The sequence below is a fragment of the Triticum aestivum genome, chromosome 1B (genome assembly GCF_018294505.1).
Source record: "Triticum aestivum cultivar Chinese Spring chromosome 1B, IWGSC CS RefSeq v2.1, whole genome shotgun sequence".
Classification (NCBI taxonomy): domain Eukaryota; kingdom Viridiplantae; phylum Streptophyta; class Magnoliopsida; order Poales; family Poaceae; genus Triticum; species Triticum aestivum.
Window position 1 is genome coordinate 592,546,309 of NC_057795.1, and position 23,850 is coordinate 592,570,158.

General features: G+C 52.0%; 2 protein-coding genes across 2 annotated transcripts; both read right to left on the bottom strand.

The window, feature by feature from the left end:
* Positions 1–1,173: 1,173 nt before the first annotated feature.
* LOC123140789 (uncharacterized) lies at positions 1,174–4,003 on the bottom strand. Its single transcript, XM_044560075.1, has one exon. The coding sequence runs from the start codon at positions 3,773–3,775 to the stop codon at positions 1,715–1,717; it is 2,061 nt and encodes a 686-aa protein (XP_044416010.1). The 5' UTR covers positions 3,776–4,003; the 3' UTR covers positions 1,174–1,714.
* A 6,975-nt stretch (positions 4,004–10,978) lies between these two features.
* LOC123140800 (auxin-responsive protein IAA18) lies at positions 10,979–13,801 on the bottom strand. Its single transcript, XM_044560085.1, has 7 exons — positions 13,474–13,801; positions 13,056–13,377; positions 12,844–12,916; positions 12,140–12,402; positions 11,883–12,030; positions 11,513–11,576; positions 10,979–11,341 (listed from the first exon to the last, which is right to left on the bottom strand). Exons 2-7 carry the CDS (start codon positions 13,363–13,365, stop codon positions 11,306–11,308), a joined length of 894 nt encoding a protein of 297 aa, XP_044416020.1. The 5' UTR covers positions 13,366–13,377; positions 13,474–13,801; the 3' UTR covers positions 10,979–11,305.
* Positions 13,802–23,850: the final 10,049 nt, after the last annotated feature.

Below are 23,850 nucleotides of genomic sequence, written 5' to 3' on the forward strand. Positions count from 1 at the left end.
AAAACAAACACAAGCTCAAGACGTAGCAGTGTGCCAGTCCACAACATGTAATGTGGAAAGTCACACATTGGCCTGGTGATAAAAATGAGTTGCCATGTACTACAATCAAATATGTTGTGCTATCACAAAAACAGTATGGCAACGAAGTGAGTACATGGTACATACAAAACTGCCATTACTCTACATATGACATGTTAACTGTCATAGTTGATTTACAAAATTAGTTGCCACTTAGAAGGATAGTTGATTCAGAAGCATAACTATCACTCCCTGAGTTTGGATCTCATAAACTGCCATTATCCTACACAGTACATGGCAACTGACATAGTTGATTCAGAAAATTAGTTGCCATCAATGAGGATAGTTGTGGATAAAAACAAGTGTGTTGAAATTGCCATGACTGCCATTATCCTACACATTGAAATGCACCTAACTAGATCTAGGGTTCATACACAACTATCATACCCCTCAATTCAACAACAACATCACCCTAAAATAGTGAAGATCGTAGCTTCGAGACAAATCACAACTTACAATTAGAAACGGAATCGCTCACACATGTAATTGCAGAAATCTAATTGCCAACTGGGCGAGCCTCAATGGATTTACTACCACCGCGACGGCGACGGGGCTGCGCAATGCCGCCCTAAAATAGCACATGCGCGACTCCCCCGCCGATGGAGATGGCGGAGCGGCCGCGAATCAGCCTGAATCTCGGGAGGGCTCGAGAGAAATGACACCAGGGAGGAAGGGGGATAGTACAGAAGCTTCGACAGCCTTACCTTCTCACTGCGGCTGCTCCGGCGACGACACTCCGGTCCGGCGAACACCAGCAACGGCCGCGAATGCCGTCGACTCTTCTGCCGCCGCCTCCGTCCTCTAGTCTTCTCCTTCAATCAAGCGGAACTGCCTGTGGAAGGTTGGTTGGGGAGAAATGAATGTGATGGGAGAAACCGCAGAAGCACTGAGGGGGAAATGGCTAGTCAAGGGAGACGGCGACGGAAGTCGTGCGCCATGCGTGCGGGCGCGACGACAGTTCCACCGCACGCCCCGACTCGCACCTGGTGACGGCCGAGGGAGAAATGGCGTGCGGGCGAACTGACGAAGACACTGCACATCACCCTTGTCCTACGCGGCAACCAAAAACTACCTCATCACGCCAAGATTCATGCAAGTTTGAATTGACGGTGATCCAGGCGTGTGGGCGGGTTGGAGAAGTCCTTTTAGAAATTCCAATAAAAGACTACATATGAAGCACTCTAAAATATGTCTATTAGTCTATATACATCCGTACATAGCAGTTTATTTAAAATTTATAAAAAAGAGTTATATTTAGGAACGGATGGAGTATTGCTCTAGGTTTGATTTCAACGGCGTGGGTGCATGAGTAGGCACTTTGGTCATCCTAATCCTACTGTGTGACCATCTGTTTTTTTTTTGAAACGGAGGCAAAAGATTTGCCTCATCGATTAATTAAGCAGAAGAAAATTGCCCAGTTAATTAATGGAAAACCGGGCGAAAACCGATACAGGCCAACCACACGTAGACTACTCTCAGGGCTTCGAACCTGACAACCAAACCCAACACCTAACGGCCACCAATACATCGCAAAGACACCCTAACAAGAGTAACTCGGCCGAAGACCACGGGCACACCCAAATCAACGAAGACAAGTCAAACCATAAGGACAACCCAATAGACTGATAACCATCCATCAAGTAGTTGCGGACGCCTTTTCTATGACGCCACTCTTCTTTCCTTTGCTCGTGAGAGCCTCCTCCACAATCGCCTTGCCAGATCCAGGGCTCATCCTCTCCAAACGTTTGAGCAAGCTGTGAAGCTCTATCTGAAAAAGAATCTCATTGACCTTGTCACGCATAGAAACCTGCCCAACAATCACGTGCGAGTGGGTGCCCGCAACATCGGAGCCTCCACGCTCCACACGGGCGAGCTGTTGGTTGGGCTCAGAAGGATCGGGCGCCAATGTACCAACCGCCTCAACATCATCAGTCATAGGTATCACTGACACGATGGACTCAGGCGTCTCCACTTGCTCAGAGTTAGGTGCCAACACACATGTCTCATCAACCTCTCCACTCAAAGACGCCACATGCCCAATGGCCATAGATGAGGCAGTGATAGAACCAACCAAGTCTCCATTGTTCGCAAAGGCGGGCGACTGAGGTAGCGAGGGTGTCATGGCCACCACCAAGGACTCCAATGAGCCCAGCTCCATCGGTAACACCATAGATGATTCCCCACAAAGCTCCTGCAACTCAGGCATAATCTGCATAACTGGAGCCACAACCTCGGAGGTGACCCCACTCACCGGGGAAGACGGCGTCACATGTAGAGCATGAGGAGAAAAATCTCCGAAGAGGCATTCAGCCTCCTCAATGGAACCAATCGGGAGCTCAGGCAACAAAGGCACAACCGACACAACCTCAAGTTTGGCAAGTGCGTCGTGAAGCTCAGTGCGAAACAACTCAATCTTTTGAAGGAGCTCCGTACGAAGCAAGGCAAGCTGGGATTCAAAAGTAGAGTCCAAAAAGACACTGACATTGGAATCCTTACAACACCCAGATTGGGACCTTGGCGGCACCGACACACGCAACGACGAACGGCCCACGACCTCTGCCCAACTCCTAGTCAGCGAAGTACAAGCCTGGACGGACGGGGAGCGGCTCGGCTGGCATGGAGCGCGAGTGACCGAAGAGCCAACGCGAGCGACTGGAGAGCAATCTCGAGCAACCGGAGAGCGATCTGGAGCAACCGGAGAGCGAGCACAACATAATCTCTCCCTATGACCAGGGCGACGACAACGAATGCATCTGAATGGTCCATGGCATGCACTCACTTGGTGGCCACGCACAAGGCAACGGTAGCATCTTCCTCGAGCCCAATGCTTGAAGGCGAGGCTACGCTCGAGCCCTTCCCGCAACGGCTCGAGGGGAGTGCCTCCGTCGGATCGGCGCCCCCGACCAACATGCTCCCAGCCCGCCTCATCTTCAAGAGTGGCAGCGGCGGCAGAGAGGCCCTTGCAAGCAGACACTGAAGATGGAACAAACAGAGGAGACTCCAACTTCTCTGGCGTCATCTCGTCAGGAATGGCGGGCAGGGATGCCTGATTGGTCACTGCCACAGTCCATGGGAGGCGATGAGCGCAAGTCCTACAGCCACCAATGGCCGGGTCGGCCTTCCGGGAGGCGAGGGCAACGGCAGCCAGAGCAGCAGCGGACGAGGCTGGAGTAGTCGGAGCAGCCCAGTTCGGCAGCGCGCTCACCTCGCTAGAGCACTTGGGAGCCCGTGGTGTCTGCGGGGCAAGCTCAACGCCATCTTCGACGTGGTCATCGGCATCCTTGTCGAGGGAGCTCCACGAAGGCCGCACCATGCCCAAACTGTCAGAAGAGCTTGAAACAACCGACAGCCTCCCAGCCCGCATGTCGGAGACGTGACCGTCGCCTCCAACCGCAACAGCGGGTGGCGTGGTAGGCGTTGGTGACCTCCGCGTGGACGGCAGCAGGGGCGAGCCCACCCGTCCTCGCGCGGTCAGGTCGGCCTTGCGGGAGGCGAGGGAGGACGCGGCCAGGCCGTGCGAAGATGGCTGTGGCAGACGGGCGGGGGCGGGGACGGCGCCGGCAGCACGAGGCATCCCAGCAGCTGGAGGATCCAGCGAGGCCGGGGCGGCCTCCGTCGTCGGAGCGTGGCCGGCGGCAGCAGGAGGTGCCAGAGAGGCCGAGGCGGCCGCTGTCTTCGTCGGAGCATGGGGAGCCATCTCAGGCGGTTGAACGGGAAGAAAACTGGAGGAGAAGAGAGAGCGCGTGATGGAGGTGCTGGATCTGGTCTCACCCGGCGCGGAGCTGGCGGGAGCCGGGAGATCAAGGCGGCGGCGGCCGCGCGGCAATGCACGCGAGAGTGTCCGCCATTTTATCCCTCTATTCTAGCAGAACAGCGATGTGACCATCTGTTGTACTTTCATGATTCTAGCAGGTTCCGGCCAGTATGATTCTGTGTGGTGTGGTGGAACCCCCGGACATCAATATGTGTACAAAGAGGAAAGAGACTGCTCTCTGCGCCTTGGACATAAACCCGGTTGCCAGTGGTATTCTGGCAACAACAATATTATACTAGTGGTTTTCATTCTTGTGACATGTAAAATTATAGCAATGGATAAATCCGAAGGTACAACGTCCAAAGGAAGAACATAGTTGAGCTGTCGACTATGTCAGCTGTAGGATTTGATCTGATGGATCAAAACAAATCATCCCCACAACCCTCATAGACTCTACTTGAATATTATACATGTTTGTCGGTGCACATGCATAAAGTGTCACTATGTCCTCCATGTGCTGACTAAACAAATCTAACGAATTAAGAAACTAAGTACTAACCATTGTGATTAGGCATGTCTTGTTTTATTAAGGCCGTCTGTTCATATTAAGATGGATCATCGCAAAACTTAGAATTATCAAGGCTGTTCATTGATGCAATTTATGACATCAGATTGTCAAGGTTGTGTATTCCAGTGGTCATTATCTCATTTGGTCGTACAGAGCAGGGCTGCTTAGCGCCATATCATTTCTTACCATGCTGCAAAAGAATAGTAGTTATTTCATCCGTCTCATAATGTAAGAACGTTTTTGATACTGATTCTTATATTTTGGAACATAGGGAGTAGTTTCCTTGCCGTTATGTGTTAATCTTTTTCCTTTTTGTGCGGGATATATGTTAATCTATTTGGCATGCCTATTGCAACGATTCTCATATCTCGTACTAATCTAAGGATAGATTTAATTCCATCTTTCTATAGTTTGATAAGATATCTTAATATCTTTCGATGAACAATCTTTCAAGACAGCTACATGCTCCTGGCTTGGGACCACGCATATATTTTCTGATGCTGCGGCGAAAGGCTGCCAGGCCTTTTTCTGCAAGACCATGTGCAAACTTGGTGTAATTGTGCTCAGGTTGTACTCTCTTGGGTCAACTCCAATGCACGGACCCTATTTCATCCGACTTCAGTCCGTTTGGATCGAACGAACAGAACTCACGGCCCAACACGTGAGAGCAACCGTAAATTTTGTCTGGCTCGTGTCCGGCTCGACTCGAATCTAGCGCAAATTTGGGCCGGATTTGTGTCCAGACGGACACTGGATGGATGCGCGCGCGTCGTCTCGTCGTCCATCCCCGGGCCCGCCTGTCGGTCGTGCAACGGTTTCCCACTGGCCCCATTTACTTCGCACGCCTGGCGGGGCACGCAAGTCAACACCTAGCCATCCCCGCTCACCCTTTTTAATGTGGGAGCTATGACTGACCAGTCCACTTTCACACATTTCCACTTCCATCCAACCACTACCTCCTCGCGCCCCGACACGACGACCAAACCCTAGCTCCTGGCCGCCGCCCTCGCTCCCGCAAACCGTCATGGGAATGTGGAAGTGGATCCTCGGCAAGAAAGGGAAGCATGATCATGAAGCGGGGTCCTCCTTCGTGTCGTCCGGGAGCGCCACCGCCGACTCCACCTCGCCGCCCGCCTTCTCCATTTCATCGCCGGCGACCCCACTGAGCATGCGGCCGTACACCAAAACCGAGAATATGCCTGCGCTACCGGGACACGACCACGCCCCTGCCGTGGATCGATGCTCATCTCCCGAACAAATGGCTTCTCAGCCAGATCGGGTGCCCGTGCAGCCTGTCCCGGCGGGCGGCCGCACCCGTCTGCTGGAGATCAACCGCCGGTGCACCCGCTTTCCTCCGGCCCTCGTCAACAGCTCAAGGTACACCGTGGATTCCCCTCTGTAGGACACATGTTTCCGGGACGAGCACGTCCTGCGTCGGCAGACATTTTTTGCCAGTCGTGCTCCAGTCCCGTCACGGGCGCGCTCTGCTAGCCGTGCGCGTGCTTCTAGCCTGCCCCGGTCACGCGGCCGTGCTCGAGTGCATGTGCTCTCTCCCACGCCCTCTGCCTCGCCGTCTCCGCCACCACCAGCTCCCACCTTGACCGTCGAAGAGGAGGAGCCGGTGAGGAGGGTCCTCGAGGACTCCGTGAGGGAGCACGACCGCACCCAGTGGGAGGGCCTCGGTGTGATGATGGCACTGTCGGCCGCCGGCGACGTCGTCATATCCGAGCTGGAGGTGAAGGAGGAGGTGGTTGAACCCGACGTTGGTGGGACAGTCATGGACGTGGACATCCATGGTGCCATGCAGCCCACCTTCACCGCCAGCCTCGTGGGTGGGCGCAGAGCCGTGGTCACCATCCCCACCGCAACCATATCAGGCACCGCTGCCCCAATTTGGCAGCCGCTGCACGCGCCGCTAGCCCACCATTGGCAGCCACCGCAGTACATGAACCTCACCATGGACGAAGATGACGAGGACGGCGATGAGTGAAGACGGCCAGCACAGCGGCGACAACCCGATTTAGGATTTCTAGTTTGTTACGCTTGTTTTATTTTTTTTAGTTTTTTCAATCTTCGTGACTTTGTGGACTTTTTAAGTAATGTACTATATTATTTTGAATGTCTTTTTTGTTTATGTTTAGGTTCATAATGCGATAAAATATTTGAAATACGGCGGACGACTCCAAACAGACACTCGTATCTGTTTTGCCGACCCAAACAGATAGAATCCGGACACAACGAACGTCCCTCTGCGGTCGTCCGTTGGAGTTGGCCTTAGGCAGGATATCTGCATCATAAGAGCATCTCCAGCCGCGCCCCCAACAAGCCCCCCCCCAGGCGGCTTTTTCGGCACCGGCGCCAAAAAAAACCCCAGTCGCGCCCCCAGGATGACAAAAAGCGCCGGTTCGGCCCTTTTTTCTACCCGGCGGCCGCAGGCCGAACCCGGCGCGCTGGGGGCGGTCGGGGGCTCCGGCGCAAGGGAAAAGCGCGACTAGCCCACGCCGTCAGGTGAACAGTCAAGATTTTCTTCCCCGACTCGCCTCCCACCCCCCGCGCCCTCGGCCGCCACTAGTTATATCCCGACGCCGTCCGCCACCCTTCACCGCTAGATAGCCATTCCCCGCCGAAAAAATAGCAGAGGTTCGCCGCGGCAGCCCCTCCGACAGCAGTTGGGCGTTTCCGGCCGCCGTTTCCGGCTGCGGAGAACGCCTGGTTTGCGAAGATTCAGGAGGCTTGCAGGAAGGATGTCGAGCGGGCATTTGGTGTGCTCCAATCTTGATTTGCTGTTGTCCGGTACCCCATTCAGACCTGGTCGAAAGATCAAATGTGGGAGATCATGACCTGCTGTGTCATTTTGCACAACATGATCATTGAGAGCGAGCAGGAAGAGCCAGTGTTTGACACTGAACCATACCACAGGCAGGGTCCTTTTGCCCAAGTTGATCACCAGCTACCAGCAACCTGGACTGTCTACCTCAGTATGCGTCAGGAGATCCGAGACCCACAGGTGCATCATCAACTGCAGCAAGATCTGATAGAGCACCAATGGAGGCTCAAGGGCGACGCCGGGCGCGACGTGTGATGAAATATGAGTTTTTATTTGTTGAACTATATAATTTGTATTGAACTATATGTTGTTGTACTATTTTGTTGAAGTATTTGATTTTTCTATGATGAAATATGTGATAAAAAAATATATTTATGTTGATAATTGAACGCCGAGCCACGGCGAACCACGCCGAATATGGGTCTATTCTCGCCCATATGGGTTTTATTCGCCGAAATGAAGCTGAAAAATGGGCCAACATCGACGCCTGGGGGCGACGACTGGGCGCAAAACCGCCCTCAGCGCCGAATGTATCGCCGGCTCACCCCAGGGGGCGATTTTTATGCGTCCTGGGAGGGCCAACGGATGGGGATGCTCTAAGAGAGCAGCTGCAGAAAAGCTCGAACCCATCAGTCTTTTGAGGACTGACGCCTGAGGCATCTCTCTGTATCCTGTTGCAACGTTCATCGAATCTTGGTTCTTGCCTCAATTATATGCGAATCTTCACACTGAACCACACATCCTTCTGGTCATGATAAGTCTCCACCACTGGTACACTCAGAGATGGACACATAGCATCATCTCAATCCACAGACAGATCACAGTACAATTTATCTTTTTTGATTGGCAAGCTGCTTTCTGGAAGGCAATAAACTGGTAGAAAGTTTTGCACATACTGAAGTTCGTTATATGTGGACAAGCGGGGGATGGTGGCATGCTTAATTTTTCGGGGCACTCCCGTTGCTTTCACCTTCTCCGGTGCATGTTCCAGCATAAGAAACGCAGCCGCTTTTAGCGCAGCAACTAAAATATGCACTGGCAGCAAATGAGCAGACGACACAACATGGGGGCACACAGATGCTTGAGAGTAGAGATTCTTTCATCTCCTCTGCTTGTTTCCCGCCGTTCGGGATTCATTCAGGGGTGGTCCAATGACAACGACAACGACCTCTCCTCTGTCCCTAATTCCAAGGTTGGATGGACTTATTTTTTTGTCCTTTTCCTGTTTATTGTCTTATGTATGTATGCTGCTCAGAGCCATAGTCAGGGGTCTTGATTGTCTGCAGATGGAGCCTCTGATGATAGTAAATCTTAGTATGACACGGTGGTTGCAGTTGCAGTGCTTCAGTAGTGAAACTGGGTACTGGAACTGCCACAGGCATACATGGGGTTGGTCAGTCTGAATTTCAGGCAACTCTGGTGCTTGCCCATTACTCTGGTGATAAATCATATGCCTGCTCAAGTATTTTTCTCATTTATATTCTGACTGTGATAAAATACTCCCCTGTTTCACATCCATGTTGCGAGCAAATGATGTGGAAAATAAACCATAAAAACCCTTGAAATGAATTATTCTGTCACAAGTTGCAGTGGAGTGTTACGTTGAAGCCCATGCATTGCTTCAATCATGGAATGGATCGATGCAATTTTTGTGCCTTTTGGGAGCAACTCGTATTATGCGCATTCGCCGGAACGGCTTCGTCCATCTCACCATGTTTGGCAACCATTGTTGTCAGAGAAAGCAATGGGGGCATGGTCAGTGTGCAAGGAACCGAGGATAACAAACACATTATCGATTTTATCGATAACCCGTAAAAGCTAACTACGACGAAAAGTTAGTAGCATGTGGTTAGTTTTGTCCCAGCGAGGCAGCTTCTATGACAAGATGGTGATTTGGTACCCAACAACTCCACAGAGCAAGTGAGCCGTATGTAGGCATATTTTTTTGAAAAGGGACGCTTTATTACTTAAAAAGTTTAAGCATTACACCCGACCACTGCATAACTAAGATACACATGGTTAACAAAGTCCTCACGACAAGCCAAAATAAAAGAAGGCGAAATACAAAGATGCATATCTGTATGACGCCTAAACCATAGGTGGCCCAATCCTAAGATCATGCTACCAGTCATGTTGGGTAAAAGTATCCCTCGTCGTAGCCTTCAATCCTGCACAGACCTCCGTAAATAGGTCTCGATTCTCCACTCGTTGTAGAGAGGACCATAAACAAAGCGTCCCGGTACATCTATAGGAAATTCCACTCAATACGTAGGCATATTAAGAAAAAGGGTTACCCCGCTTTGTATTACAAAGCAACCACCGATACATCCAATGATAGGTGTTGGGGCCGCAGCACAAACAAGTCCAAAGAAAAACAGAGAAAAAAAGAGAAACAAATGCCAACAATGGCAGATCAACGAAACGAAGATGACCCGCGACCGCTGCACCCTCCGGAGCGAAGTACCACCACGTTCCCAGCACTCTGAAGCGCAGCGTACCAAGCAACACCTTCAAGAAGGAGGCGACGACGATGCCGTTGTTGCCCGGACTAGTCCTAGGGTTTCCCCCGGTACGCGGGGGGCAGTGGGGGGAGGGGTGTACCCGACACCCTTCAGGAAGGTCCGGCGGCACCCACAGGCGTCGCCGCATCGGAGCCGGACGAGCCGCCAGAGATTTCTCCCAACCCAAACCCCCACCACCACCCCAGACGAATCACAGTGCACCGCCCATCCCGCCGCCCACCAACATGTGCCACACCGAATCAACTTCGCCGTCTCCCTGAGGTCACCGACACGAGACCCGAATGACGGGAGAAGAGATAGTGGTCTTGGTGGCATCCGCAACATCGCCGACATGAGGAGACAACCACCACCGCCACCGCGAAGCCGATTGGACGCACAGACAAGGGGCCTGCCAGGCGCTGAGGCCCGGCCGGACCCAAAAGGGTCCGGACCACACCTGTCGTCACGCTGCAGGTCGCCGGCCGACGAAGCCGCCACCGCCCGCAGACCACCGCCTCTTCGCCACCAACCAGGGAGCAGCGTCGCTGCACACCGAGACGCCGGCCCGTCCTAGCCCAGATGGAGCTCGAAAGGGCCCGGATCTGGGCCACGTGGGCGCCGCCGGCCACCAGCACCGCCACGCCGCGCCGCCGCACCAAGGACCACAAAGCTCGCCGGAGACCCGCCGCCGAACCCCACCGTAGTTTGCCGAACTGCACCACCGCCATCGGGAGACCCCCCCCCCCCTCATGAGCGAGCGGGGAAGGGACAGCCCGCCGCCGCCAGCGCTGCGTGGGAAAGGCCCGGCGGACCCAGCCGGCGGCGGCGGGGAGGGAGATGGACGGGGAGGGGGGTCGGAGGCGAGGAGCGGCAGGGGGTCGCCCGTCGCCCGCGGGGGGCGAGCGGGCGTACAGGAACGCGGGGAGGGGGAGGAGGAGAGGGAGGCGGGGGCGCGCGCGGCAGGCAGCCGGCGGCGGCGCGATGGGGGCAGCCGGCAGAGACAGCGGGGGGCGGCGCGAGGAACCCTAGTCGCGGGAGCTCCTATTAGGCTTAGTCGTATGTATGCATATTCATGGGTAGTTTCTTGTGATAAGTTTTAATATAGATCAGGAAGAGGATAACTTGACAGTTGACACCCTAACACTACAGTAGGAAATTCCACGTGATGTTCCTGCTCGAGCTTCCATAATTGATGAGCCACCAGCAGAACATTGCCCTTTTGCGTTCACAACGGCTAACAACTCGACAAGTCATGCACCACTGTGATCTTAATCATTAGGTTTGCATCATGCGCTGAGTGCAGTTAAGTATAGAACTGTCGCAACACGTCGAACATGGCACTTTCGGCGCGATGCTTTTTAATAAACCTAGAACATGTACTATTGCACTGACCAACACTACATTCAAACAAAGAGTAGGGTAATTTACAAGATATGCAGTATGCCCACTGTAACTGCAACTACAAGATGTTTTTTTCCCCTCCTTATTAGATTCATCACTACAAGTTAAAGACAGGCGATCTCCAAAAATGTGATGAACTGCGGTCTGTGCCATGGAAATGCATGCACCCTCATTTTTCAGCAATCTGCTACTTTCGTTGAGTTAGCTCCAATCTGAAAAGAGAATTGAAGGAAATGAGGGAAATCTGGGGTTGAGGAAATGAAATGTAGCATGGTTTTAAAGAAGATATAAAAGTTCATTGGTTTGATCCCTGTATAATCGGTGACTAGTCTTGTAAATGCCCAAAATGAAAATCAGACAAGTTGAGGTGGCACTACACTTACCATACGCTGGGGAAGCTCTGACCTCCTCATGACCCTTAGTCTCTTTGCAGTTGAAACAAACACACTGCAGAGAGTTAAAAGCATTTCATTAGGCAACGTATGTTCTTGGATCGATCTTCTTCGATAAATTTGTGAATAACTTTGACAACTTGCATAATACTAAGTAATACTCCCTCCGTCCGGAAATACTTGTCATTAAAATGGATAAAAGGGGATGTATCTAGACATATTTTAGGTTTAGATACATCTCTTTTCATCCATTTTGATGACAAGTATTTTCGGACGGAGGGAGTATGTTTGTATATTGTGCTGCCCGCCTTTGATTCTTTCCTAGCTCGACTACTGATTGTTCTCAATTAGAAGAACAAACCTCCATGGTATGTCCCCGACCAGCATCCTGTCTCCTTCGTCATCTTCGTACACTAGAGCGTATTCACCGGTTCCATCCAGCAACCCTGAAAATATTTTCTCTTCTGCTCCTCGCACTCCGCTTTCATCACAAGATAAATCCTTCTGGGCTGCAGAAACAACCAAGTGCAGAGGAAAATTCATGCTTTTTTGTAAGATACCATTATTTGACTACTCAAACTGATGTGAAGTGGGCTAGTTATTAATTCAAATTTGTACCTTCAAGAAAGCCTCGGAACAACTCTTCGACGGCAGTTGACAGCTTATGATAGTTGTCGCATGATGCGAGGTCTACTTTCCTTCCAATAGGTATCCCATCCATGTTGATCTTGATGAGCGGTTTCTTCTTGAAGACCGGCTTCGCTCTGTTGGTGGCTTCGACGTTTTGTCGCTCAGGGGATTGCTTAGATGAAGTTCCATTTGTGAGGTTTCTCCTGAAGGATCGGACTGGAGGCCAACCGACTACCGGAACAACAGCAGCTCTGCATCACATTACAGCAGCGTTTAGTTTCTATTCGAACAGTAGCACACTGTTGCCCTGCTTTGAACCCCCCCCCCCCCCCCCCCCCCACCCCCATAGTAAAATTACAACTAGTGACATAAAGTAACTGCAAAGTTGATTAAAAGACAACCTACTTTTAGCGAAGTATCAATAGTTTAAAATGGATAAAGTAAAGGTTACTTCTTCAAGTGGCAACATTGTCTATCATGCTCTCATACTAACTCAAAAGGGCGAGCCAAACTCCGTGCCCCCAATTTTTATTGAATTTCCTCTGTTTCGGTAAACAGGAACCCAGAACCAGAAAATTGAAGACCTCATATAAGTAAAATTTTCACAATGGCATATATCAAATATGTAGTCACCCATGCATACATGATGACAAGAATGAGCAATTATAGGTTCAGTCCATCGGTCGGCGTACCTCCCCTGGGGGTCTCTGCTGCTGTGCACAGGTGCACACCCTTCCCTGTCCTCCTGCTGCCTCCGATCATAACCTTCATCAGACACAAAAGAGAAGAAACATATTAAGAAAAATAAAAGAACAACGCAACAGCAGCTCAGCTCAACTGAAGCGTAGAAAAGAAAAGCAACATGTGTTTCATCACTTGGCCTGGTGTATGTACAGTAGAGTACCTTGTGGTCTGGCCCCAACGGCGTCGAAGAAGCCTCTCTTGGCGCCGGTGGTGGTGGTGGTGAGGCATGAATGCGTGGCGAAGCGAGCCAGGTTCAGGGAGACCGCCGAGCAGCTCTCGCTTGGGCCAGTCTCTTCTTCCTGTTGCTGGACTCCGGGGAGGCCGAGCTTGAGCTCCAGCTCCTTGCCCTCCTCGTGCTCGGCGTCGAGTGCTGATCTTGTTCCTCCGTGGGCTGCTTGAGCTTCCCTCGCCTGCCACCCCTTCTCATCCGGGATGAGGTTCAGCAGCCGGGGAGGGGTGCCTTGTTCCATTGGACTCTTGATCTGCGAGAGGCATAGGGAAAGAGGGTTTGCACTGCTCAACTTGGCAACTTTTCATGTGTAGCAGGAGGAGGAATTCAGGCGGCAAGAAGAACTCACCGTACCGTACCGGAGACGGGGGGCTTCAAGGCTGCAACCGGAGGAGCCCTGGCCGTGGCCGGGTTGGAGAGCTCGAGGAATGGCGAGACCGCGTACCGGCGTTGCGTTGTGGTTGCTGGAGCTGGCCGTGGATTTTTTTGAGCTGGCCGGTGCCCTGCCCTTCTTCTTTCCCTCGCTCGGACCTCGTGGCCTGGTGAATGGTGATACGATACCCCTTCTACAGGGCGGCGACCCCTATATGGCTCTCTTCTTTCTATCCTGCCCCGGTACTACAGTATTCTCTTCGTAATACTTCCTCCATCCCAAAATAAGCTAGTACTCCCTCTGTCTGAAAATACTTGTCATCAAAATAGATAAAAAAGATGTATCTACACGTATTTTAGTTTTAGATACATGTCTTTTTATTCATTTTGATGATAAATATTTTCGGACGGAGGAAGCATAAAGTTGAGTCACTTATTTTGAGACGTAGGGAGTATACACATACATATATATTTGTTTGCCTCGCTAGCTGCATGTTGTTTGCAAGCATGTGGTGTATTCCGTTTTGCCCAGAGCAAACCAACGGCGCCTTCTTTATCTTTGTTTTCCTCTTGAATTGCGTTGCGTGCGTGTGTTTGTTGTGCCTCTGCTCTGTGCTCTGTGCTCTGCTTCTGCGTGTGTGTGAAATCGGGTGGATAGGGGGGCCAGGTGAGAGCCGGGCACGCTTATCCGGGCCAGTGGGGCAGGGGAAGATGCGATCTGATGTGATGTGTGGAGATGTGACGGATGGATGGATGCGCTTGTTTATTGCCTTATACTGTATTATCCGCGCGTGTTCTACTAGTTGTTGCTGTCGAGTGATGGACTCACAGTGGTGTTGGTCGACAGGTGATGCAATTGCCTCGGATAAGCGTGTTTTCTTCCGAGAAGCGGCCACGCCGGTTGACCAACGTCGGCGTCGGCGTCGGCGCTGGGAGAATCCGCTCCGTCCTCTTTTCTTTTCTTTTCCTTGGGAACACGATCAAGTTTCCTCATGATTATTGCTCTTTTTCCTTTTGGAAGATGCCTAGTTTATCTTGAAGAACCGGTTCAGTCTGCCACTGATGATTGCAAGTGGACCTGTGGTGGATCCGTGGATGCAAGATGGAGAGAGAGGCCAGGATTAGAATCAGCCGCCGTCCCTGAAAACAAACTGTGGAATTTTGGTGTTGATGATGGGCTCAGTCAAGATCCGTCGCACATAATGCAACTAGGTAGTCCCGGCCTACATGAACATGAACATGTAGCGGCGATACGTGTGGATGCCCATTCGTTGCCCATGATGGATGGAACAGGTACTCCACGAGCGGCCCCGAAGAGGCAACCGCCCCTCGTCCCGATTTGGTCATGCAACGTGCTGAGCCTGAGCCTGAGCCTGAGCGGAACAGTGGCCGGGGCGAAAAATGCGTAATGCGTTCGGCACGCCCCCACAGCCGCAGCCGCAAATTGGTGCTACAGGACACGACAGGAGGGTGGACTTTGTGGCCGGCCGGAGATGTGATGTCGCGTGGCGTGCGTGCGTGGTACACAATAGTGGACTTGGAGCACGCATAAACGTTCGCTCAGTCAGTGGCTCGTGGTCACCAACGGGCACCCGGCGTGCAGGTTGCGCATACGGCGACGGCACGGTGCGCCAGCCGTGCCGCGTGAACGCGTGGTCCAGCGCTATCCCCATGCCCAGTGGTCATCGACGGACGCGTGCGCGCGAGAGGGCGCGCGCCGTCGATCGGGTTCGGGCGCGCAGCCGCAGCCGCAGCGGCGTGTAGACGTGAGCTGGGCATCCGGTGGGTGTCGTAGTGCGACTCGTTCGCGCAGAAGCCGTGCGGCGCCGGATGATGGGCGAGGTGGATTAGCTAGACACAGTAGATCACAGGACCACGGGCGGCGCGTTTCTTCCGGGTTGGTTGGTTGGTGCGCGCTGATGCGGCATGGCACTCGCCGCGGCGCGCCGCCGCCTCCATCCTAGACTTTTGGCCGGGCAAAAAGGAGCGCGGCGCGGGGTGGAGCGGGTCGTTACAGTTTGTTGATTGATCTCCAGCCGCAACCGCCGGTGACCTAACTCCGGCTTGGTGTTTGTCTTGCTGCTGGTTACGGGATTGCAAAGATTTTTGTTTTTCAGATGGATTTTTTAGCCCAAAGACGGCTGAAGTGGCTGGCATAGCCGAGCCTCACCTTCTTCACTTCTTCTCCCGTTGCCAAGCCCCATCAAACAAACAAATACTCCATCCGTCCCGAATTACTTGTCGCAAAAAAAAAATTATCTAGAAGATTAGAACTAAAATACGTCTAGATACATTTGTTTTTACGACAAGTAACTCTGGACGGAGGGAGTACCAACAACTATACATGTGCCGGGAGTAAGTTAAACTTGCCCAGTTGGTTTCCTATCTTAGTAGAAAACTGCTACTCCCTAAAATCCATAATAAGTCTTGGAGTTTTGAACTAAGGTTTAACTTGTTTGCGGTGAATTCATGAATTCTGTAGACATGAGAATTCATTAGAGCTACTATTGCCATATATTAATACTGTTTGCTTTTTGCGAATGTGTGAAGATTAGTGAATTGTGAATTTGTGACAATTAGCATTAGGTATAAAAATTAGAACTCAAATGTTGCCATTTTGATATGTTGAACAAATAGTAGTTCTATGTGTTGAACAACTAGTATAAGCGTGCACGTGCAATCGCACGTATCATAATCTATAATGAAAACATCTATTTTGAATCTTATTTCTCTTTTAGCTAGTTTTTATGCCGAGCCATTTAAATATGTCTCATGCCCAACAATGTTAGCACTCGTGTAACACACTATCTTCATATAAAATTAACAATCAGACAAATGTATTATAATTTGTTGCAAAAATATTTAAAAAATAACAAGTAAGCAACATTATCTACTATTTTTTCTTTGATGACGATACTCTCTTGAAAGTCCATTTGTTGATCCGATCTATGATGCTTCGTTTCATAGATGGGATACTGTTTAGAGGTTCATTCCCTTCCTTAGGTCCTTTTTACTCATCATATAAGAATTGTCTGGAGTCAAACTTTGTAAAGTTTTTGGTCAACTTTATAAAAGAATATCAACGTTCACAGTACAAAATCAATACCATTATTTGCATAATGAATTTAATTTTCATATTGTATAACTTTAGTATTGTAAATGTTGATTTTTTTTTCATATAAACATGGTGAAACTTTACGATGTTTGGCTTCATAGAAATCTGAAGAAATCTGATATGTGGTGTAAAATGGACCAGAAGGAGTACCTCAAAATATGAACAAAAGTTTCCACCTCAGTTCAATGAACTAATACATATCAATTGAAGTATTTGGACGAATCACTTCATCACATCGAAGGCAAGAGGCCGATGGTGTCCATCGGCCTTGATGACAATTCCCCCACCAACGTGGGCGGTGACTCACAATCCGTCGCCCTGGACTCATTGACCACTCAACCGTAGCGATGTACCTTGGCTGGTCTTCGCTAGTCACCGCCAAGCCCAGCGACGAGAGATGGACGCCGTGGCACTACAAGGACGGTGAAGCCATCATCGCAGCATTGGCATTCGCTGGCCCCTTCTACTGCGTCACCGAGAAGGGCATCACGGTGGTGGACGCCGCCACTACGGAGCAGATGCCGCCGCAGCTGACAATGGCGACCGAACTTGGCGATCTGTGTTTTAGGTTCTTTGACAAGAACGTTAATCTAGTGGACAACGCCGGGGAGCTGCTTCTGGTCCACGCTGCACGACCGGGCCTGGACCAACCTTCACGGGGAGGTTACTTGGTGCATAGAGTGGATCTAGACGTAGGCAACATCGTGCCCACGCAGGAGCTTGGAGGGAACGCCTTGTTCGTCGGCAATGGCTACCAGATGCAGGGCACCGTGGTTTCGGTGCCCGCAGGGCTGTCCCCTCATGTCCATGCTGACACCATCTGCTCGTGCAGTGATGATGACGGCAAACTGGACCGGCCGATAATCGACGCCTACCATGTCAAATCTGGAGACATGGAACGCATAACTGGTGAAGCCCGATCATGAAGTGTCGTTGACCATATATCTCTCTACATCTGTCGTTCGAGGAGGCCGTGAATTCGCAGTCACCAGCGGGCATAATGCCAATCGAGGGTTGTGGCTGAAGCTATAGAGGGCAATCAGGGAGCAAAACAAACACGGTCACAGAAGGTTTACGCACCTGATCGAAAGAACCACAAGGGACAGACGTCTATTGGTGTGCTTTGTGAGGGAACCACAAGGGACCACAAGAACTTATGTCGTTCGCTTCCTCTTGCGCAGCCCCGTCCGGTGCATCGACTGCCAACAACAGAGGCGGCGAACGACATGGCAAGTTCTTGTGGTTCCCTCACAAAGCACACCAATAGACGTCCGTCCCTTGTGGTTCTTTCGATCAGGTGTCGTAAACCTTCTGCGCCTGTGTTCGTTTTGCTCCTTGATTGCCCTTTGTAGCTTCAGCCACGGCCCTCGATTTGCAGTGCGCCCGCTGGTGACTGTGAATTCACGGCCTCCTCGAATGACAGACGTAGCGAGATATATGGTCAACGACACTACATGATCGGGCTTCACCAGTTATGCGTTCCATGTCTCCAGATTCGACATGGTAGGCATTGATTATCGGTCGGTCCAGCTTGCCGTCATCATCACTGCACGAGTAGATGGTGTCAGCATGGACATGAGGGGACAGCCCTTTGGGCACCGAAACCACGGGGCCCTGCACCTGGTAGCCATTGCCGACGAACAAGGCGTTACCTCCAAGCTCCTGCGTGGGCACGAGTTGCCTGTGTCCAGATCCACTCTATGCACCAAGTAACCTCCCCGTGAAGGTTCGTCCAGGCCCGGCCGTGCCGCGTGGACCAGAAGCGGCTCCCCGGCGTTGTCCACTAGATTCACGTTCTTGTCAAAGAACCTAAAATGCAGATCGCCATGTTCGGCCACCATAGTCAGCTGCGGCGGCATCTGCTCCGTAGTGGCGGCGTCCACCACCATGATGCCCTTCTCGGTGACGCAGTAGAAGCGGCCGACGAACGCCAATGCTGCGATGATGGCTTCGCCATCCTTGTAGTGCCACGGCGTCCATCTCTCGTCGCCGGGCTTGGCGGTGACTAGCGAAGACCAGCCAAGGTACAGTGCTACGGTTGAGTGGTCCACAAGACCGACGCCGGACACCGCCAAATTGTTCAGTCTGGATCTGCTTGGCATATCCCGCTCCCGCACCGTGGTCGTGTTCGGGAGGCCCGTAAGCTGCCGGGTGAGCGGCTTGAGGAGGCTGACGGCATAGGTGTGTCTGTGAGTGAACACGATGAGGCCATCCGTGATTGGCCCCAACACGCGTTTGGTCCCGTATCTCCGGGAGGTCTACCGTGATGTGCTCACCGGTCGAGACGTTGAGGAAGTCGGTAGGCTTCCGAACGGCGCTGATTGCCGGTGGGATTATAATCCACGGCTGGGGGTGGAACCGGCGGTCCAGGCGGCAGTGCTTACACGGGGGCGTGGCGGTGGTGCATAGCCGCCATGAGCTGCACACCGAGCGGAAGCGGAGGTAGTCGGCGACGTCATCGGCGAGGAGGCGCTCGTCGATCAGGCCCATCGGCTCGGCAATCTGGCTGTCCGTCCAATCTCTCCTGCCAGGGCCGGTCCTAAGATTTCGGGGGGCCAGGGCGAAAAGAGAACCTAGGGAACCTTATATGTTACCTTCAAATTTTCTTTTAATTTCCTAGATGCAGAGTGACTGATAATGATATGAATATCAATCTTATTCTAGAATTTTTCTCAATTGTAAATTTGTCAAGCCTGTTTTCATCTATTGTAGCTATTTAAATGTTGCGCAGGCTTCTTACACGAGAACAAAAGCAATCACACAAGAAGCATACCTCAGCAGCCATTATCAAATACATCGGGCGCCTCCTTGTACATGTCCTTCTTGATAAGATTTTCTGCTCTTTGATGAAGCATTAGAACCCTGTTCTAAGCCCTAGAAATAACATGTATAATGGGTTAAATGTCATAAGCAATATGATAAACCTGTTTGCCGGAAGATTCAAGTATTCCTTGATATAATCTGCAGATACAAAAGCATCATTTTCGGTTCACTTTGATCCTGATCTAAGTTGGTATTTTCTATACATGGAAGGGACTTTTTTTTTTCACGTGGAGTAAGGAAGGGAATAAATCTCAAAATCCATACAAAGTTACAAACTCACATGATTCGTCAATGAAAAAGCAGCCGCCGCAATTCCTACCAGAGACTGAAGACGATCCTGCTGGCTCCTCTTCACGGCCGCCACGGCAATTGTATCAGCGTTGATGGCCTTCCCGCGCCGCGATTGGGAACTAGAGTTTGATGTGGTCGTCGACGATGTAGAAAACGCAGCGGCGGCGGCCTTGCAGGGATTGGAGTTTGACCTAGGCATCGATGGTGGAAAAAAAAGAGATGGGTGTTGTGCGTGTACTGGTCAGGTCGTCGGCCATGTGCGCTACTTACTACTTACTAGTACACGTAATCTGCCCAGGCCTCTGCGATCGTAAACAGCAGAAGGCTTTACCGTAGTTTTGTCGTGGCCTACATGCGTACCTGGTGGGAGGGGGCCCCTAGATTTTGGGGGTCCGGGGCGGCCGCCCCCCGCCCCTCCCCAGGGCCGGCCCTGTCTCCTGCAGAGAGAGAGCCGCAACGGACGAGTTCATAACTTCATATCGAATGAGATGCCGGCCAGGATCAATCAAGATCTAAATGAAAAGTCCACGTACGTATCAGTTTGAGTCGGCGACGGGCGATCCAGAATGGGCGCGTGGCGGCTCGGTTATCCCGGCGGTGCGTGCGTGTTTTTCACACCGGCGATACGTCGTTATCACGTCTTGGTTCGCCGGAGCAGTGCTCCCGGTCATGTTGGGCAGGGCTCGACCTGCGCCGCCGCTTGCGTTGGATCGGAGGATGGTTTTGTGCTGGCAATATGAAAGACTACTGGTAATATGCATCTATTAGACCAGTGTTAAGCCGTTGGATAGGAAAGATGGACGTCCGATCTGGTGCTTGAGCCCACGCGAGATTAGCTGTACCTTCGCTAATTAAGTGCTTCCTGTTGTGCGCAACTGTTCCCAAATTTAAGGCTATGTTCGTGGGATTTGAGATTAACTGTTTGGGGCCTTTGGGCTTTTCCGAATGAGGGGAAGCGGGGGTGGATTAATCTTTATTGACGGATCCTATCAGCGCATGCTTGTATGAATATTGACATGTTGTAGATGCGAGCAGGCTGAAATGCAGTTTCAGTCAAAGCACTCATACTAGATGGTACAATATAATTCAGAGTTTAGGTTACTGTAAGTTTGGTGCGTTGTTCCTCATTAGACCCTCATACCTTCCAATATTTTAAGGAATCTAGACTTGAATACAGACTCACCAGCCTACTAAACTGGACTTGTATAGGAAGTTCATACTAGTTTGACAACCCAAATGACAAGTGTCACGCGTGTGGCACAATCACCTTGGCCTTGACTTTTTTACAACTAAAGTTGGTGCCCGGCTCCGGCGATGGAGGGGCGATGACGGCGGCGCGCCTTCGGCTCGCTTCGGTGCTTGTAGTCGTCGCTGGATGGTCTATGATTCTGGATGTAATTTTTATTTCTGGTATTCATTGTACTGCCATGATTGAAGATGAATAGATTAAAAGTTTTTCCGCAAAAAAAAAAGAAAGTTGTCATCTGAAAAGAAAAAACAAACCCCCAAAACTAAAGTTGTCATCCGAAAAGAAAATACAAACCCCCAAAACACCGTTGGAATGTAGGCTCTACACCTACCAGAAAGGAGGTGCCATTATTCTAATTTTAGTAGGATATTTATTTTATTCATTATAGAAGAATAAACAAAACACATTCTTGAGGGAAAAATATAGAATAGATGCGATCTTTTTTATTGGAGGCGGCAAGAAACTGGTTGGACACCGCCCTAGCCTAGCCCAATAATTCTTCCTAATTTGTTTTTTTAACAATATTCAAAAGGAGATATATCATGTCATGGTGGTTGCTTAATCTGTTTATTAGGGCTGCAGTCTTGTTTTTATTTTGTTTCAACCTGAACTGAGCAATTTCAGTGTGCTCATCTTAGGATTTTTCTCTTGGATGCTGAGGAAGAAATTGACATAGATTCATCATATAAAAACAAATCGCAGTTGATACATGTGGAAGGCAATGCAACTCTCGATATGTTGATCGGATGCACGGTGCACGTATATATAGGTACAAGGGCAGCCCTCAGCCTCATCTATACAAGGAAATTAGAGGCGGGGCCGGTAGGAGATTATCCTAACAGATACATGCACGGATATATATGTTCAACACCCCCCGCAGTCGATGCGTCACCAGTGACACATAAACTGGACCGGAACTCCTCAAATGTAGGCGTCGGTAACCCCTTTGTCATGACATCGGCAAGCTGTTGAGCAGTGGGAACATGAAGAACGCGGACGCGCCCAATAGCCACCTGCTCTCGCACGAAGTGAATGTCTTGCTCTATATGCTTCGTGCGACGGTGATGAACGGGGTTGGTGGAGAGGTAGACTGCAGAGACATTGCCGCAGTAGACAATGGTGGCCTTCTGTACATCAAGGAGCAACTCCTGGAGAAGCTGGCGAAGCCACGAGCACTCGGCAACGGCATTTGCCACAACACGATACTCGGCCTCGGCACTGGAGCGGGATACCGTAGGTTGTCGTTTAGACGACCACGATATGAGTGAGGCCCCCAGGTAGACGCAGTAGCCTGAAGTCGAGCGTCGCCTGTCCGGGCAGCCAGCCCAATCGGCGTCACTGTAGGCGACCAGGTCAGTCGAGGGCGAGGCCGTCAACGTAAGACCCAGGGCCGTGGTGCCGCGGATGTACCGAAGAATCCGCTTCACCAGGTTCCAGTGAGTGTTGCGAGGGGCGTGCATGTGGAGACACACCTGCTAAACGGCGTACTACAGGTCAGGCCGAGTGAGTGTCAATTACTGGAGAGCACCGATGATGGAGCGGTAGAACGCTGCATCTGGCGCGGGGGAGCCGTCGAGCGCAGAGACCTTGGCCTTCGTGTCGATAGGCGTGGGGATAGGCTTGCAGTTAAGCATGCCCGCCCGCTCAAGAAGGTCCTGTGCATACTGCTACTGATGGAGGAAGAACCCATCGGCGCGTCGTACTACCTCAATGCCGAGGAAGTAGTGCAACGGGCCGAGGTCCTTAATGGCGAACTCAGCGCTGAGGCGAGCAGTATGCTGGCAAAGTAGCTCGGGCGAGGAAGCCGTCAGGATGATGTCGTCGACGTAGAGGAGCAGGTAAGCGGTTGCCGGAGCCTGGTGGAAGACAAACAGCGAGGCGTCGGAGCGAGTAGCTCGGAACCCAAGCTGCTGCAGGAAGCCGGCGATCCGCTGGTACCAGGCGCGAGGGGCCTGCTTCAACCCGTACAAAGAGAGGGAAAGCAGGCACACATGATCAGGCTGAGCCGCGTCGACGAAGCCGGTTGGCTGCTGACAAAACACCTGCTCCGAAAGATGGCCATGCAAGAATGCATTCGACACATCCATCTGATGCACGGGCCAGACGCGAGAGACCGCGAGCTGAAGAACCGCGCGAATCGTGCCCGGTTTGACAATCGGGGCGAACGTGTCGGTGAAGTCGACTCCGGCGCGTTGCCGAAATCCACGGACCACCCACCGAGCCTTATAGCGCTCGAGAGACCCGTCAGGACGAGTCTTATGCCGGAATACCGACTTTCCAGAGATGACGTTGGCATGGGGTGGCCGCGGGACAAGCTGCCAAGTGCGGTTGCGCACTAGCGCGTCGAACTCTCCCTGCATCACCGCGAAACAATGCGGGTCGCGAAGGGCGTCTCGAGCGGACGACGGGAGAGGTGACGGCGCAGACGTCGAGGCAGCGAGAAGGTACTCGTCCGCAGGATAACGGTTGTTGGGACGGTGAATACCGGCGCGAGCACGCGTGACCATGCGGGTGTCCGGGGTGGTCGGCAGGGCCGGCGGGGCCGGTGGGGACGGCGGAGTCGGCGGGGCCGGCGATGAAGTCAGCAAAGAGGCCGTCGAGGAGCCGGGGCCGGGCGCTGGAGAAGCGCTCGCTGCCCGGGCTACGGACTCAACAGGAGTCTGTGGCGCCATGGCCGCCGGCGAGGAAGCAGTCGGGCCGACGGAAGCCGTCGAGGAGCCCGAGTCAGGCGCAGGAGGTGCGCTCGCTGACCGGGTTGCGGACTCAACGGGAGTCGGGGGCGCCGTGGCCGCCAACGAGAGGTCCGGGTCCATCGCCGCGGACCCAGAGCGCGGCCCAGGCGCAGCCGGGGCGCCAAAGCCAAGAGGGGGCCCGTG